Raw genomic sequence first — 17371 nt, forward strand, 5'->3', positions numbered from 1 at the left:
AGGAGACCAAATCAAGTCAAAGAAATTGGTAGATTAATCTGAGAGCAGTTAGTTTTTTTGCATTTGAGTGGTGGAGTCTGTTGTAACTGATACTTTGTGTGGAGGAGAGCACGAAGTACTTTGGAAACTTGTTTGATTTATTCTCTGCATGGACAGACTGTGGTAGTGGGGAGTGCTTAGCCATGTCACTGGTGAGTGATGTTGAGTCTCTGTGTCTATGTGGTGCAGTGATGCTTGTAGTCCATCTGACCTCCATCTTCTTGACCCTTTACCTCAACACTAAGTTAAGATGTGAACAAAGGGGGCTTATACATAACAATTATTCTGTGAGATCATTGAACAGTTTTCAGTGGAGCCAAAGATTATTTTTAATTGCTTCATTTCATCCCATTAATTTTTAAAAATATTCAGCTATCATATCTTCGTTGCTTTTGTCTTCCAGCCATAGGTCTAATTTTAAGGTGATGGGCGCATCTATCTGCAAAAGTGATCACTTTTGACATTGGTTTGTACTTAATTATTGCAGTAAACTGCTGGTGGTCAGTACTCATTTCTGCCAAGCCCCTGGCTTGGTTTCCTCTCCTAACTTACCATTTCTCTTTCTTTTTTTCCCAGGTGCCTGTCTTCTGCCACATGCCCATCAAATCTAATTGCAGTATCAGGAGGGCTCTGGTGAGGCAGTTCTTGGCACTGGCCTCCCTTAGGGATTTAATTCAGCTGGGATGTGCATGTGGCCCTCAAGTCATGTCAGTGGCTGCTATAACTCCCAGATTCTAAAGGCTGGTCACCTCAGGCGCTAAAATTGTTTCAAGTCCAGGACAATTTAGTCTTAGCATAGAGGTAGCAGTAATAATATGATTGAGGTCATTTCGTCAATGGAAATTAACATCTAGCTCTTCTGCTAATTCATACAAATCTGTGACATCCAGGTTATTTTTAGTGACTCTCAAATTACGTAGTTTAAAACTATTTTCATGAGTGTTAGATTTTTTCTTTTACAATTGAGTAACAGTGTTATCAAATTGCTGTGTGTGTGTGTGTGTGTGTGTGTGTGTGTTCTTTGATACCATTTAAATGTTAGAAAATTAAAGCACTTAGTAAAGATCTCTGAGGAATCATCAAATAATGTGTTCTTTCATTCTATTTCTTCAAATGAGAAAGCTCACTACCTTTAAAAAATTCTGTTGTCTTTAAAATGCAGGGTTTGGTGGGGGGGTTTGTTTTGTTTTGTTTTCCTCCATACTTAAAAAAAAAAAAAAAGACAACGAGGAAAATAAAACATTCACCTGTTAGTTAATACTTATTTCTGTTTCTGCTTGGTGGCATGTCCTTTCTAACACGTAAAAATATATATATATTTGAAACACACAAAATGATGCAGGAACACAGAATTGCTGACCACAGATCTGAAAGGCTAATCCTCCACTGTACTCACTTCTAGCTGTGGTTCCAGAGCTTGTTTCTATGTGTTGCCTATTTTGAAATGAATTGAGACAATGTTAGCAGATGCGTACAATCCCAGCCACTAAGGAAGAAAATCCAAGGTTATCCTGGGCTACACGGTAAGACCCTGCAAAATCAAACAGGGCCAGGGCTCAGTGTGTAAAGGTTTTTGCAGCCAAGTCTGATGATCCAAAATTGATCCCCAGGACACAGAAGGAGAAAACAGGTTTCCACAAGTTGCCCCTCCACATGTATACACACACACACACACACACACACACACACACACACACACACACACACACACCAAATAAATAAATTAAAAGACTCCTGAAGGCCCACAGTCTTTGAAAAACAAACAGTTCTCTTGCTCCTGCCTCTCCGATGCTGGAATTATAGGGGTGTCTTATTCATACTTAAATAAATTTATATCATTACAAATTCTTTTAGTTTTTTATTTTTTATATATTTGAGTTACAAACAAGATTGAATTTTATGACAATCCCAGTTCCCTTGGTGCTACTGAAAGCAGATCAGGAGAAGCCGTTTATTGCCTGAGATTGCCAAACCAGAGTAGGTAGCCTAGGGAAATATATTCCAGCTGACTCACTATACCTGAGGACTCTGTTTATGTGGCACCAGAAGAGGTATTTGGACCAATCACAGCTATTTGTTTGAACTAACACAACCTTGTCTTTTAGCACTAGTCATAGCCATAGAGCAGTGGTTCTCAACCTTCCTAATGCTGTGACCCTTTAACGCAGTTCCTCATACTGTGGTGACTCCCCAACCATAAGTTTATTTCATTGCTACTTCATAACTTAATTTTGCTACTGTTAAGAATAGTAATGTAAATGTCTGATATACATGATATCTGATATTCAACACCTGTGAAAGGGTTGTTCCTACTCCCAAGTTGAGAACCACCATGACAGTAGCTTGCCTGTGTCACCAGTCACAATACCTGTGTTTAACCACTAGGGGAAGGACTTGTAGATGTATGAATGGTTGCTGAGTCATCTAGAGTTTATACAGGCTTGTAACTACCTGAAATCTTTGCATAGTTGTCTCAAGCCACAAAAGACTGGGCTTGCAAGCCCAAATCCTCTTTATATCTTGGCCCTTCCATTACTAATTGACCAATGTGGCCAGTAATTACTAAACTTTCCTAAGCCTCCTTGGCATGATTTTTGTGAGAAAACAGCTGTTGCTTGGCTTCACAGTATGTTATAGTTGTTGTCCACATTGTTGTTGATAATCATTTTTACTACTTAGTATGTTAAATGCTGAACTAGAGGTTTATAATAAGTACCCTCAAAGCCCCTCAAACAGGCAGCCACTGGGCTGGTGAGATAGCTCAGGGGTAAAGGCAAACCTTTCTGCCAAGCCTGATGACCCCAAGTTTGACCCCTGTGAGCCACATATGTCACATGTCACATGTCACTATGTCATAGTGGAGGAAGAGAGCTGATTCCTGCAAGCTGTTCTCTGATCGCCACATTCATCTTTGTGTTTTCGAACACACGCTTGCACAGCATAAGTACTCGCCCACCCACTCCCACACAAAAACAAATATTTAAAAGCAAAATGTATGTTCCTTAGGCTTTCTGTTGCTGTGAAAAGACATTATGATCAAAAGCAACTTGAGGAAGAAAGGGTTTATTTCATCTTATATCTTGTAGTCCATCATCCAGAAAAGTCAAAGCAGGAACCTGGAGGCAGGAGCTGAAGCAGTGCCCATGGAGGAATGCTGCTTAGCCAGCTTTCTTATAGCACCCAGGACCACCAGCTCAGGGGTAGCACTACCCACAGTAAGCTGGGGGCTCCTCCATCAGTTATCAATCAAGACAATACACCACAGGCTTGGCCATAGACTAGTCTGGTGGGGGCATTTTCTCCACTGAGGTTTCATCTTCCCAAAATGGCTGTAACCTGTGTTGTGTTAATAGAAAACTAGCCAGTACAGTACACCATGTTTTGAAAAGCAGCCATTGGCCTTGGTTTCTTTATATGATTGTAGACCTCTGCTCCCACCATTAGTGTATATGTATTTCTTTATCCATGTCTTGGAGACTCTATTTGTGGGTAGATTGCATTCCTTCATATTGGTTACTAATTCTTCCCAAGTCCCCTAAACCTAGGAATTCCCAGGATTTCCATGTATGTAGATAGGTCAGTAAGTAGTTTGAGACAAAGTTTTGCTTTCTAGCACAGAACTAGCTTTGAACTCACTCTGTAGCCTGGGCTTGCAACAAACCCTCAATCCTCTCTGAATGTTAAAATTTCTAGTGTGGAGCTCTGGAGGCAGAGTTGCAGACCAGCCTGGTCTACATAGTGTGTTCCAAGACACACTATCTCTCAAGAAGAAGAAGAGGAGGAAGAGGAGGAGGAGGAGGAGGAAGAGGAGGAGGAGGAGGAAGGAAGGAAGGGAAAGAAAGAAAGAAAGAAAGAAAGAAAGAAAGAAAGAAAGAAAATAGAATTTCTTACATGTACTACCACACCTTGCTTCCCCCCACTTCTTCTTAGCTCTTTGCCATTTTTTTTTTCTTCTCTTCCCCTCCAGAACACCTTCATCCATCAATTTCTCCTGTTTCAGCCATCACTTCCATGAAGAAACCTGCTAAATCTATACCCACAGCATTTCCAGCTCCCCACTGGGCATCTCCATCTGGAAATCCTCCTTGCATTCAAAATTAACATGTCAAAAATTAAGCACATCTATTCCCTATCAGATTTATTTCCAATCTCTACTAAGTGTAGCATCATTACCTTTAAACAGCAGGTTTGACTATTAAATTCAGCCACTGCCTTTCCTTTGTTCTTCTCTTCTCTCTGTGTGTCTCTTTCATCTGGTCAGTGGGCCCTAGTACCCACTGCCACCTCTACACTCCTGCTGTCTCAGTGATTCTTCATCCCTCATTATCTCTCCCCAGGCTGCTGGATGAGGAGCCTACTTACTGGCCTTCCCTCTCATTTCCTCTGCACCCAACATGCCATCACCATGGTACTAGGCCCAGCAAATGGTTTCAGTCTTTAGTGCTAATTGCACTCCTATCTTACTGACAAACTGTCCAAACCCCCAGATTGCTTGCAGAAGTACAGACTACACCTGAGTTCTGAAATGCTGCGTCCTTTTGGCTGTCTGCTTTACTGGGCTTGTTTATGAGACTGTCATGCCTAAGTGGATAGTCCCACAGCTTCTGAACCTGCTCCCACTCTCCCTTCCTCTCCCTGCTTCTCCTGCTCCTTTCCCTCCCTATAATAATGGAGCCCCAGCCTCCCTGTCTTCCCATTCTCTACTCAAGAAAATTTGACCATCTTTCAGTCTGGATAGTGAGGACCACCTCCAGCAAGAAGCTTTTCTCTGTGGACTGTTACCCTTTACTCTCCTCTTTTGTTCTTTGTCCTTTATATTATTGAATATGTATTCAAATATATTATGAGCTTCCTGTTTTCTTACAGCTCCTGTTTTTTGTATGCCCCTACATCTTGATACATTTGAATTAAAACAAAATTTAAGAGGATGTACTTTTTAAAATGTACACAGCAGTGATTTGAGAACTTGCAGGTACAGGCCTGCATCAAGGAGGAGAAATGTGTTAATAGTTGTGGGAAGGTGTGGTAGTGTAGCAGAACTGAGCAAGCCAGCCTTCTAATGTGTGGCAGCTACCTGGCCCAAAGCATCATCTTCTCAGCCCACGTACTAGGATTTCAGTCTTCCTCACATTGGTCTGTCATCGTAGATCTACACTAGAATTTTGGAGGAGGCAAAGCTTTTCAACCAAGCTGGGCATGTAGCTCACCTGTAATCCCAGCATTTGAAAGACAGAGGCAGAAGAATTGCCTCAGGTCAAAGCCCACTTGTGCTAAACAATGAATTTCAGGGCAGCCCATTTCAGAATAGGTTGGGTTTCTTGTTTGGTTGGTTGGGTTTGGTTTTTACCCACAAATATAACTTACAGACTTTTCAGAATTAGAAATATTTAAAATTGGTTATATATTCATGGTAATTAATTTTTAGGGCTGTAAAAAGTGCAATATCTATTTGAATTGAGTCAAAATGATATTTTAGGTTTGACCTGTCTGTAGATGTGCATTAAGCTAGTCCAGTGATTCTCAATGAGTATCACAAAGGCCACCTCTTTAGATGCCTTATACCACTTGGTTATATCCCCCACCCCATTATCTTTCTACAACAATGATAGATTTGTGTTTTGTTTCATTTTTAATTTGCTTTAATACTATAATACCTTCCCATTATTCTATGGATAAAAAGCAAATCTCTTGCCAAAGAATGTTGGACCTGCATGGTCTAGCCCCTAAGTGTGTGCCTCTAAGTCATTCTTGGGCTGTGAACAGTCTTCTTACCCTTCTCATATTCCTTTTACATCTGTTCTTCCTTTGAATGTCAATTCAGTCATTACTTCCCCCAAGGAAGCCTGTCTTTATGGTATTCTTTCTTTCTCTTTGTCCCTGGAAGCATTTATTATTATTGTGATTCTGCATTTTATTAATGATCATTTCCATTTCTTCTGCTAGATGCTAAGCTCCATGACTGGTTTTGCTTGCCATAGCACCTGCACCTAGCACAGTGCTTCATGTATGAAAGGTTTTGACATTCACTAAGTGGATGAATATGGGAGTGGTAAAACTTGTTTATATCAACTAAACATAAACAGTTCTGCAGAGTTTTAGTGATGAGAGTTACCTAATACTAAGTATTGCTTTCATTTTCAATGCTAATAATAGTAAAGGAAGGACTTCTCACTTTTATATTTGCTATACCTGTGGGGTATCAAATAATATAGTAAAATAAAGTTATTCAGAATCATAAAATAAGGAAAACTCCTAGATATCGAATAGCCCAGGCTTCTGTGGAGCACATCAGAGGCTGTGTCACCTCAAACATTTCTAATAACAAGGATTAGGCATCACCAGAGCCTGCTGAGGTTTCCTAGTGTCAGTCTTCAAGCCTGTCTGGCCTATCCCTCTCCCTAAGTGAGTAGTGTTCCTCTTGTGTTCCTTCTCAAGCTCCTCCCCTCAGACTGTTCCTGCCATGTTTTCTGCCTTACCTCACACCTTTGTTTCTCTCCAACCCAACTCCTCCAGCTAATTCTTCCTGACACTGAGTTTTTGACTGAATAAAATTGAGAACACCAGCATCAGCATTTTCCTACCTGTCAGCTACACATGTGGCAATACAAGTTGAGTATCATCTATCAAAATGCTTGGGACCAGAAATGATTCTGGTTTTAGGGTTTTTCAGATTTGGGAGTATTTGCATAGACTTTAAGCTGGCTGAGGATCCCTGATCTGAAGTAGAAATGCTTCAAAACCCAAGACTTTTGTAACCTCTCTGGTTTTGCCAGCCTCTAGATGTGGTTTAGCTACCAGTATCCTGTTTTAATAGAGGACTGAGGTCCAAGTGTCCCACTATGACCTGGGTTATAGTATGTAAGATTAGCTCTGTCCATCTAGAATCCCAAAGTTCTTATGCCCAGAAGCAAAACTTGTTCTCTTTTGGTCGTGGATGAATATTTAAGCTTCTGAAGTTGTCAATCAGCTTATCCCAGTGCTGTTTTTAAGGGTGTTAGTGGAGATAGAGACTCTATTTGGGAAACACTGAATTTACGCAAACTGTTCATCTGCCCTCTAATTGTTAACTCTAATCTTTTGTGACTCAGGATCAGGAGGTGTGCCTTTTAGAACATTCTCTTGTTTTGCCAACCAGTCTATTACATATTCTTCCCCAGAGGCAAATGTTTCAATGAGATGACATTGGGATGGGAATTCCATTGGAGATCTACTCTTTGGTGAAGTAGAAAACTATGGGAGATCATATTTATTAGAAGAGTGGGGAAGACTTGTTGAGGCCTAGGAATCGAAAGTAGAAGAAGGAAAATGTAGGAGAGAGAAAGAGAATAGGTTGCTGGAACAAAGAGAATGTAACTTATAGAAACCTTCCTGTCACATGCTACTGTGGCATTCCACACTTTATTCACATTGCCATCCATTCATGCTAGAAAGTAGATGCTATTGCTCCTTCTATGGAGAAAGGTGACAGCCTCTGAATCATGTAAGTGGTGAATGACAAAAGAACTTGTCAAGCACAGATCCCTCTGGCCCTGGAGCCTACTGTTGCAGTTTGACCTAGCAGGTTTAAGCATCTTTTTGTTGTCAGAGCAAATGTGGTTTGTGAAGGAGAGCTTGGAGTGTAGCACTGTGATAGAGAGCTTATTGAGCATTCGCAAAACCATGGGTTCTAATCTGTGCCAGTAAGAAAAATGAAAGAGTGTGAGTTAGGGGTTAGCCAGTGGTAGGACCCAGAAAGAGAAGGGAAGCAGTACTGTCAGGCCTACTTTGAGAGTATCACTTTAAAAACTGTAAGTTCTCCCTCTGTCTTCTGAACTTGTTGCTTCTGCATGTTACTCTTCTACAATTCTTTTTATTTTAGAAAAAAGTCCATTGTTCTGTCTTAAAAACTTGAGCATTGTTGTAGTCATCATCTGGCTTGATCTACCCACTCATGAGGGCGTGTGTTAATTCTCTTCTCTCTTTGTTACCAGGGGCCTTGTGCATGACAGCAGGCATAACCTCCAGCTGCGGGGCCTAGTGGTGCTGCTCATTTCCAAAGCAGCCGGGCCCAGCGCTGACAACTCTCCATGTCAGAACTACGACATGGTCAGTGGGATATACTCATGGTAAGTTTTCCCACATTGCTCTCTAGACTGTGAGTCACTGGTCAGCCCCAGTCATTCTGATTCGAAGTCAAATGAAAACAAAGTTGGGGCCTCTCAGGTGGATCAGCAGTAACAGTTCCTGTTTGATAAGCCTGATGATCTGAGTTTGATACCCAAGAACCTACATGGTGAAAGGAGAGAACCAGCTCTCAAAAGCTGTTCTCTGTTCGTCACATATGCACTCAGTGGTATCCACACCACAGCCAGCATCTTTGGGTATACCCTTTTCCCTTTTATCTAAGTATTTTCAGTAGAAGGGATATACTGGGACTGGTTTCAGTTTCTGATCATTTTGAATTGATTTATGTTTATGTTGTTAGGTACTAGTCATTTTGAGAGTTATTTCTATAATCTTTCTACTGCTGCTAGAAGAGTTGTCTGCTTTTAAGAAAACAAATCCCAAGCCCTGAAACATTTTCTCACGTTACATGCAGCAGATGCAGGAAGTTCTGACTCTAGATCACCTGTCTTCTTTCTTTTAAATAGTTCATTTCTCTTGTGCGTTAGTCTAGACATTGAATCTAAGATCCTCTGGTGAGAATGTCTAATAACCTTGCAAAGAAAAATCTACTTAGAGTGATATCTATCTTCTCCACACTGCTTCTGTGTTAGAACTCAAGACTTGACCTTATACAGTTTATGGAAAACTCTTGACCAAATTTAGCTGAGGTTATGAGAGAAAATATATATACAAAGATATAGAGTGATCATTAGCAACCCATTGGCAGTGGAAAGCAAATGGGTCACACATCTCCATCCTGTCAGGAATCCCGTTGATTTCCTGCCCTACCTGTCAACTGTCTGGTTGTATGTACCTCTAGATAACTCTGCACCTGTGGATAAGATGAACACCAGCCATATTTTGTTATTTCCCATAGCCTTTTTAAAGTGCCGTTCCATATGGAAGAGTTGTTCATAACTGAATCGTTCTCATTTACAGAAGAGATGACCATTCTAGAAGTTAAGATTGATCAAAAACCTCCTGGATGGGGGTGAAAATGTTAGATTGAAGTCCTGTTTTGACTCCAGATGGTAGGGATTCTATAATTCAGGGGCAGTTATCCATATGTTTGCTCAGGGTTCTACCTCCTTATTACCCTCTGTAACAACTATATTGCTCATCCTTGCCGTATAGACTCTAAGCAGTCTGAGTAGAACTTTGTAAGAGAATAGGTGCACATCAAGCAACAAAACCTTTCCAGGTAAGGCTGTGCATGGGAACACATGCCAGCAGTCCCATCACTTGGAATACTGAGGCAGGAGGATCCCACTTGAGGCCTGCCTGAGCTACAGAATGAGACCCTGTCTCAAAAACCAGAAATCTTTTCAAATAATCTAAACAAATTTTATACTTGAGCATGTAGAATCTCAGTTATGCTTAGGAATGATCCTAGCATATAATTCCAGGCCACTTTCTCTAATCAAACTTGATCTAGTAATTCATCAGTTGTCTGGGTGTTTTACACACTTGCTAATGTAGAAAAGTAATTTGGCATAGGCATTTGAGAAACCATCAACTTGTTTCTGTACCACTGAAGTCAATTTGTTTGTCTCTTGCTTCCATAATTATTCAAGTGTAACTTTTGCTAGAGGCTTGTATCTATAATGCCACAGTGAATTATTTAACATTTGAGGAAAGTACTGATTTGGGAGCTTTTTAATTTATCCCCAACTACTGGGGTTTATATTGTTGGTGGCTTTTTCTCTTTAGCTTGACTTTGATGTCAGCTAATGGGGTCTGAGTAAATTACCTAAGGGACCTGAAGTGAGTTAGGTGATCTTTTTTGTTTGGCCTCAGGATATAACTGGTGCTGTGAATGTGTCTGCAAACTTATCACATAATAGCCAAGAGAGACAGAATTTAGGCTACAATGTAATAAGCGTAGCTGAGTGAAAAGGCATAAGACCCACTTGTAAAAATGTGCTATAAACATCTACCCAAGCCCTTTGCCAACAAGATATCAGGTTTAGAGTTTATGTCATTGATCTTAACTTTAAAAAAAAATTGATTCTAAGGCCAATTAAAAAAAAAAAATCTTAGCTGCAGCTGGAGCTAGAGCTCAGTGGCTGAGCACCTGCCGAGCATGGTCTGTCTGGTCCTTAGGTTCAGGCTCCATTACAAAAAGCTCAACTAAACTTGCAAATATCTCTAACAATAATGGGAAAACTTGCAACTTTCCATTCTAATAATGATAGAATATTTTTGTTTTGTGTACAAAACCTATTTTGTACCAAGTACAATACATATCAAACATAGATTGAGATTCTTCTAATGTAGCATGATTATCTAAAGAAATTCAGGTGGTTGTTGCTGTTAGTATTACTATGTTGGTAGTGTGGTCTTGCTCTGATGTCCAGGGTGGCCTGAAACTGGCTGTAGAGCCTAGGATGTTACTGAATTCATGATCCTCCTGCCACAGCCTCTCAAGTGCTTAGAAGTACTAGTGTGTACCAACACAGTAGGCCCAGGTGAATTTTCCAAATGGTTTAGTTTCCTTTTTGTTTTATAAGAACCAACACAGTTTATTCTCTTATAACTAGCAGTTAAAAACAAACCACAAATTGTGCATGTTGGTGCATGAACTGGACCATGAAAAAGCTAAAGCTGAGGCACGAGGACAAGTTTGAGACTCACCTGTACTACATGAGTTCAGAGTTAGCTCAAGCTATGGAGGAGACCCCATGTCAAAAACCAAAACAATCCCAACAAATGGAATACAAATTTAACAAACATGTATGCTTTTCTTTCCCTCGTACCCAGCTAGGCTATGTTTCCCAGCTTCCCTTGAAGTTTTCTGGGTTAGACTTCTGTCTGAAATCTAGCTAGTAGGATTTGAGAAAAAGTGGTGTCATATCAACAATGTAACCCCAGTACTTTGGAGATAAATTAAAAAGGTCCCAAGTTAGTAGTTCCCTAAAATGTTAAATAATTCACATTATCTATAGAAACCTCTAGAAGTGTTATTCATTACTTACTAGACATAAAAATCTTGCATTGTGATGCATGTTAAGCAAATGCTCTTAGAGGCCCATTCAAGGAGATGTCATGGTCTCTGAACCACTCTTTGGAAGAGAGCCAACTTGCCCATCCAAGCACAATGAAGGAAAGTCTACTTTAACTCATTTAAATGGATGCTTATTTTGCTAGCAGCAGCAGGTGCTAATATAATACCCCTTTCTGTTTGGGTTAATGCTGTCACTGTCCATTTAGGCTTTGAGTAGAGGACTTAGAAGTGAGCCCTAAAGATAGTCAGAAGGCCATCCACTCTAGGAAAGCAGACGAGTAAGAGGCACAGTGAAGAAGGGTTTTCCCTCGGCAGAGGAATTGAGACTCTAACTGACCAAAGACATGGGGAATAGAAGGACCTGGGGGAGCCCACAGTAGTGTGGACTTCTAATAATTGATATACATGAATGAATATGTGTATTTATAGAACTGAGAATAACTTCATTGTGTGTGTTGTGTCTTGAATTGTCATCTCAAGATTCATATGTTAAGTCTTGTCCCTTAGTACTTCACAGTATGACCTTATTTGGAACAGATACCTTTTTTCCCCAGAGATAATCAAATTAAAATAAAGTCATTGAAATAAACCTTAACTTAATATAACCAGAGTCCTCTAAAGGGAAAGCTGACACCGACACACACACACAGAGAACGCCCATATGAACCTGTGAACTGGATAGGCATCTGCAAGCCAAGGAGAAGAGTGTGAAACAGACTCTTCCCTCAGCCTGAGCAAACTCATACAGTGAGAACGAGGAGATCCAGTGGAAAGCAAAGCTGAAAAGAGACTGTGAAGAGCCCAAGCACTTAGGGTTCTCTCCTGGAAGACAATGAGAGGTGCCCAGAAGGCAGCAGAGTAGACCTGGGATCAGGCAAACAACAGCAACTAATTTTGTATGTACTTCAGAGAATTTGTTGCTGTTGCTTTTACCATTTATTTCGAGGGAGTACAGCATGTCCTGCACATATGTGCAGATCAAGGGACAACTGTCCAGAGTCAGTCCTCTTTCCATCATGTAGGGCCCCAGGCATCGAACTCAGATCATCAGTCTTGTCAACAAGGGCTCTTACCTGCTGAGCCATCTTATTGGCATGAGAGAGCCTTTTTAAGAGGTAAATGAGGGTAGTGAGATGGTTCAGTGGGTAAAGGCCCTTGCTATGCAATCCACATAAATGTGGAAGGAGAGAACCAATTCCATGAAGTGCTTCTCTGACCTCCACATGTGTGCCATGGCTTGCGTGCACACATATACATGTGAATAATAATAACAATAGTAACTTTTAAAATTTTTTAAAGAAATAAATGAAAGTTGGTCTTGGTACCTCATTCCTCTCATACCAGCACTGAGGAGCAGAAACAGGAGGATAAGTTCCAGATAGATAGTGAAGCCTTATATAAATAAATACTAGTAAGTAAGTAAATAAGGGCTGACAATAGAGCCCAGTGGTAAAGAACTTGTCTAGCATTCACAAAACCCTGGGTTCAGTCCCTGATAATACCACAAAAGAGAAAGAAGAGAAGGGAGAGGAAGGAGAAATGAGTGAATAGAATGCAGGGCCCCAATAAAATATGTATTGTAGGATATAACTAAATCACCTTGCTTACAAGATGATGCTGGAGTGGGGCTGGTAGAGTACTTGCCTAGTATGTGCCAGGCCCTTGATTCTATCCCGAGTCACACTCCTACACATATGTAAATGTGCATGTGCATGCTCGCGCGCGCATGCGCGAGAGCACACACACACACACACACACACACACACACACACACACACACACACACACGAATGATTTTATGATATGAGGTCTAAGAGAAAGAGAATCAGGCAGAGAGTCGCAGATAGTCTGACAGTATTTGAGAGGAAAAAACAGACCTGGAAAGGATGGATAACCAAGATTTTACTCCAAGCATGGCCTGAGTATTGCCTCAGCTGTACTCAGACACCTTGTGTCCTCTAACTCCATGCTTTTCCTTTCTGCCAGCATTTTCCAAACTGTTCCAGTGTTTATGGATGTAACTAGGTGTATAGTTGAGCAGAAGGTCAGTCAAATAAGAATGAGCAAGCATGCTAGTTCAAAAGCAGTCAAAAGATTTTTCTGTTTCGGAATATTCAGGAGTCACTATGGACGCAAGGTATGCTCTATGAATTCCTAAAAAGATATCACTTACTAATAATTATTTGGCTACAGAGTCATTTAAGCTGTCAGCAGTGTGTCTTGTAGAATGCCACAGAAGTTTGTAAAATGTTATTTTATTTCAGAGTGCCTAATCTGGAATCCAATTGGGAATTCTGTGAGGCAGGAATACACTTTCCCTAATGAGAAACCAGGTTTAGAAAAGCAGCCTTCTGAATTCCCACCTGACGGGGCCAAGTAAGGAAAGAAATACATGCTTATAAATTGCTTAAGTTTTTAAAATTGGACCCATGTTCCATCACCTACTGGTTATGTGACCCTAATCATTAAGTTGCGGGCCTTAGCTTCCTATCTTGTCACTGTGGTAAAATGCTCAGACAAAAGCAAAGTAAAGAAGGAACATTTTTGTTTTAGCTTCTAGTTCCCAGTCTTAATCATCATGGCAAGGAAGTCACAATGGCAGGAGCTTGAAACATTTGCTCACATTATGTGCCCAGTCAGAAGATAGAGTCATTGCACTTGCTAGTGCCTTGCGCTAGTCTCCAGTCACTTTCCCCACTTTGACAGCTTAGGTCTTGGCCACAAGTCAAGACAGTCCTCGAAGGCATGCTCTTCTGAAGTTATAATGCTAGCTGTCATATTAAGTAAGTTCTCTACCTCCTCACCATTCTTCTGGTTGGATTAGACAAGGTGTGGGAGCATTCAGAACCACAAGTTCAAGGACAACCTTGACTACATAGTGAATATCTAGGCCTACATAACCAACACAGTGAGACCTGTGTCATATCTGTTTAACAAGTATTGTGTCTTATTTCTCTTATTTCTTCCAAGCCCTCTCCTGGTGTTTTGTGTCTTTTATCAGACTGATCACTCTACAAAGGCAAGCACTGCACTTACCTTCCACACCTTTATATTTAACTAGTACCTCGGATATTGTGTTCATTTAAATCTTTGTATAGATAACTCTTATCTTCATTATAACATAAATGTTCTATCTAGACTGAAACAAACTTTCAAATCACATGTTTTGCCCTTTAGACAAACAAACCCTGTTATGTAAAGCAAAATATAATACAGCATTTAAAGAAAGGAAAAGCATTAGTAGAATATCATGAAAAATAATGCAAGAGGCCAAAGAGATGGTTTAGTGTTTAAGAGCACTTGATGCTCTTGCAGAGATCCCGAGTTTGATTCCTACTACTCATGTCAAGTGGCTCACAACTACTTTGCACTCCAGTGCCAAAGGATTGGTGCCTCTTCTGGCCTCTATAGGCACCTGCACTGACATACACATACCCTCCCAGTTCATTCCCTACACATGTATAAACATAATTAAAAACATAATCATCAGGTTTTGAGAGCATACCTGTGAGTCAAATCTAGAAAACATCTTAAAATTAAGGTATTGATCTTCACATTACTCTCTCCTCTAAGTGAAAATGGATCAGGTTGTGGCTGGAAGATGAGGGGCTATGATATTCCGGGGACTACATGAACCACTCTTCATATGTGAAGAATATTTAAAAACTGAAAAAAGCCAGAGTGTTTTTTTTTATTAACCTTCAGATTTAGGCAATTGAACTTGGTCTCAGCAGTAAACATTAGAATTCATAATTTGCTTTTTAGCATATTATTGAGCAGCAGGAAATGACTTCTAATTATAATAACAATAGGCCGTGGCTATCAACCTTCACCTTCTTCCCATACATTAGGATTCTTCCAGTACTTAAAAATGCCAAACATAACTAAACTGTATTTGCTTTGGGGATTGATGAAATTAAAAAGCATCTTGAGAAATGAAGTTTAAACAGGAACAAGTTGATAGTATTATTTATTTAGGACTAGCTCTACAAATGTAAGAAGTAATATTGAAATACTATAGTAAATATATATACAGCAAAATAAAAGTAGTGCTTGAAAACTATTATAGTGGTTTTTTGCTTAAGATCATGTGTAAATGTATAGAACAGAATCAAGGTGAAAACTCAGTGTGGTGACAACTGACCAGGTCCAGGGGAGCCAGGGATCGGTGAGCATGAGGAAATAGTTTGGGGGATTATTGGTACTGTTTTAGTTTTTAAGTGATATACCTATGTGATTCTGTGTGCTTAAAAGTCCATCTAAAAATCAAAAACTATATATATTTCATAGCTGTAAAGCAGAAAAAAACCACCATAAGAAATCTGTCCATTTAAAGACTCTTAAGCTGGACAAGGTAACACATACCTATGTTCCTAGAATTTGAAGGCTGAGGGGGGAGAATTCCCACTTCAAATTTGAAGCCAGCTCAGACTATCTAGCAAGATCCTGTCTCAAAAAACAAAACAAAACAAAAACTAACAAAGCAGAGAGCATATTGACTTATTGACAGTGATTTCAAATGTTTATGCTGGATAATTTAACTTAACATGAGCTCGTAAAAGATTTCAAAAGATACCTCTGCTATTTTTCGGAGCAATTTCAAGAAAATGTGCAGTTTGATTACGTGTTCCTATTGATGGTATTCTACTTACAGCAATAAAATGCGCATACAAATCTAGCAGTATTACTAATTCATTACAAGCAGTACTTATTTTCTTCATTAACTTTTTATTGTTATTTTCAACTTACACAGCATGCACAAATACAGCAATTACATGTTGAGTGAAAAGGGAAGGCACTTTATGTTCAACATTCTGTACATCAGACGCCATTGCTTTGCCGGAGTGTCTGGAAAAACACAATATAAGATCAGCCTCTTACAACACAAGTATAATTAACTACCAAAAGCAGGCGGGCTAAGCTACTAATGTACTCATCCTGAGAGTTAGTTGATCATATATAAATAACACAATATACATTAGCCTGCCTTACTACATTACAGTAAAACTGAGCTGCATAAATATGTTGAATTTTTTTATGCTAAGTCTGTTGTCTGCCGACTAATAAGAGTCCAAAGCTAAAGGTGATTCCCAGTGTCCAGTTCTACATCTTAAACAGCATTGACTTCTGGTGTCTTCTAGTGATCCTTTAACTCCTATCATGTATACTGTATAGAACAGGATCAAGGAGAAAGCTCACAGTAGTGATAACTGTGTTTGGGAGTATACATAAAATCTTCTGTGTAGAAAACCTGAAATTGCTCAAAATGCATAATATAGCACATGCTTGTAATTAGTCCCTTTGGAAGCTGAGGGAGGAGGCAAGTTTAGCCTGTGCAGCATGCCCAGACTCCATCTCAGAAACATCCTTTTAATGGACGTCTCTGTTTACTAGCTTTATGACTTAATGCTCTCTCCAACCCTTTAAGCCCAAATTCAGGGCACCGCCAGTAGTGGATAGTGTGTTGTAGAAGAGACATCTCGGGTTTTGTCTGATCTGTAGCTGGCTAGTTATTTGACCTTAAGCAAGTCAAATAGAATGTGTTCATCTATAAAGTGGGACAACAATGAATTTTAAGCCAGCAGCTTCACTAGCAATAGCACATGTCCAACTAGGTTCAGCTAACCTGCAGAACAGTTCTCTTGCACTGTCCACCTCTTCTCTGCTGAACAGATGCAAATATGAAATAGTCTTTGTTTTCAAACAAGGAAAGAAAACAAGTCCTGTGTCTGGTAGTCTCCCTGACACTTCCACCTCTAATAGCTGTCTCCAGGGTAACTATTGGGGCTATATCCATACTCACCACTGGGGCAACCATTGACCCATGTCAATTGGTTGTGTCTTTGTTCAGCTAAAGATAAACAGTCCTTGCCACCCGTTGCAGATTAGAACTAGCTTCTACAGCAAGATTAGAACTCAGTGAACTCTTCTTCATATGCTCTTAACTTTCCTTTTCCCTCCTCAAGACTGTAGCTGGGTGGTCCTCTCCAATTGTGGCACCCTTACTCTGACATTGCTAGCATCTGAGTCTCACTATCATTCCCCCCATTCCCACCCTCCATCACCTCCCTCCTAGCCTACCCCTAGTCCACTCCTCCTCACGGGTAATGGCTCCCATGAGGAGCCAACATAGTCTGGTACAATAGGTTGTGGCAGTGCCCGTCCCCTCTCCCATGTATTAAG

The 17371-nt window shown here is 40.2% G+C and overlaps 1 protein-coding gene across 4 annotated transcripts in view; it reads left to right on the forward strand.

Moving 5' to 3' along the window:
- Positions 1 to 17371, forward strand: part of Pdss2 (decaprenyl diphosphate synthase subunit 2) — a 233477-nt gene that overhangs the window by 60162 nt on the left and 155944 nt on the right. For 3 of the 4 annotated variants that reach the window (XM_027402245.2, XM_035440369.1, XM_027402244.2), the window contains exon 2: positions 8010 to 8144. The exons of the other annotated variant lie outside the window; for it this stretch is intronic. In XM_027402245.2, the coding sequence (XP_027258046.1) occupies positions 8010 to 8144 (135 nt within the window). The remainder of the gene's footprint in view (positions 1 to 8009; positions 8145 to 17371) is intronic. 4 annotated transcript variants of the gene reach the window in all.

This window comes from Cricetulus griseus, chromosome 2, assembly GCF_003668045.3.
Source record: "Cricetulus griseus strain 17A/GY chromosome 2, alternate assembly CriGri-PICRH-1.0, whole genome shotgun sequence".
Taxonomy (NCBI): Eukaryota; Metazoa; Chordata; class Mammalia; order Rodentia; family Cricetidae; genus Cricetulus; species Cricetulus griseus.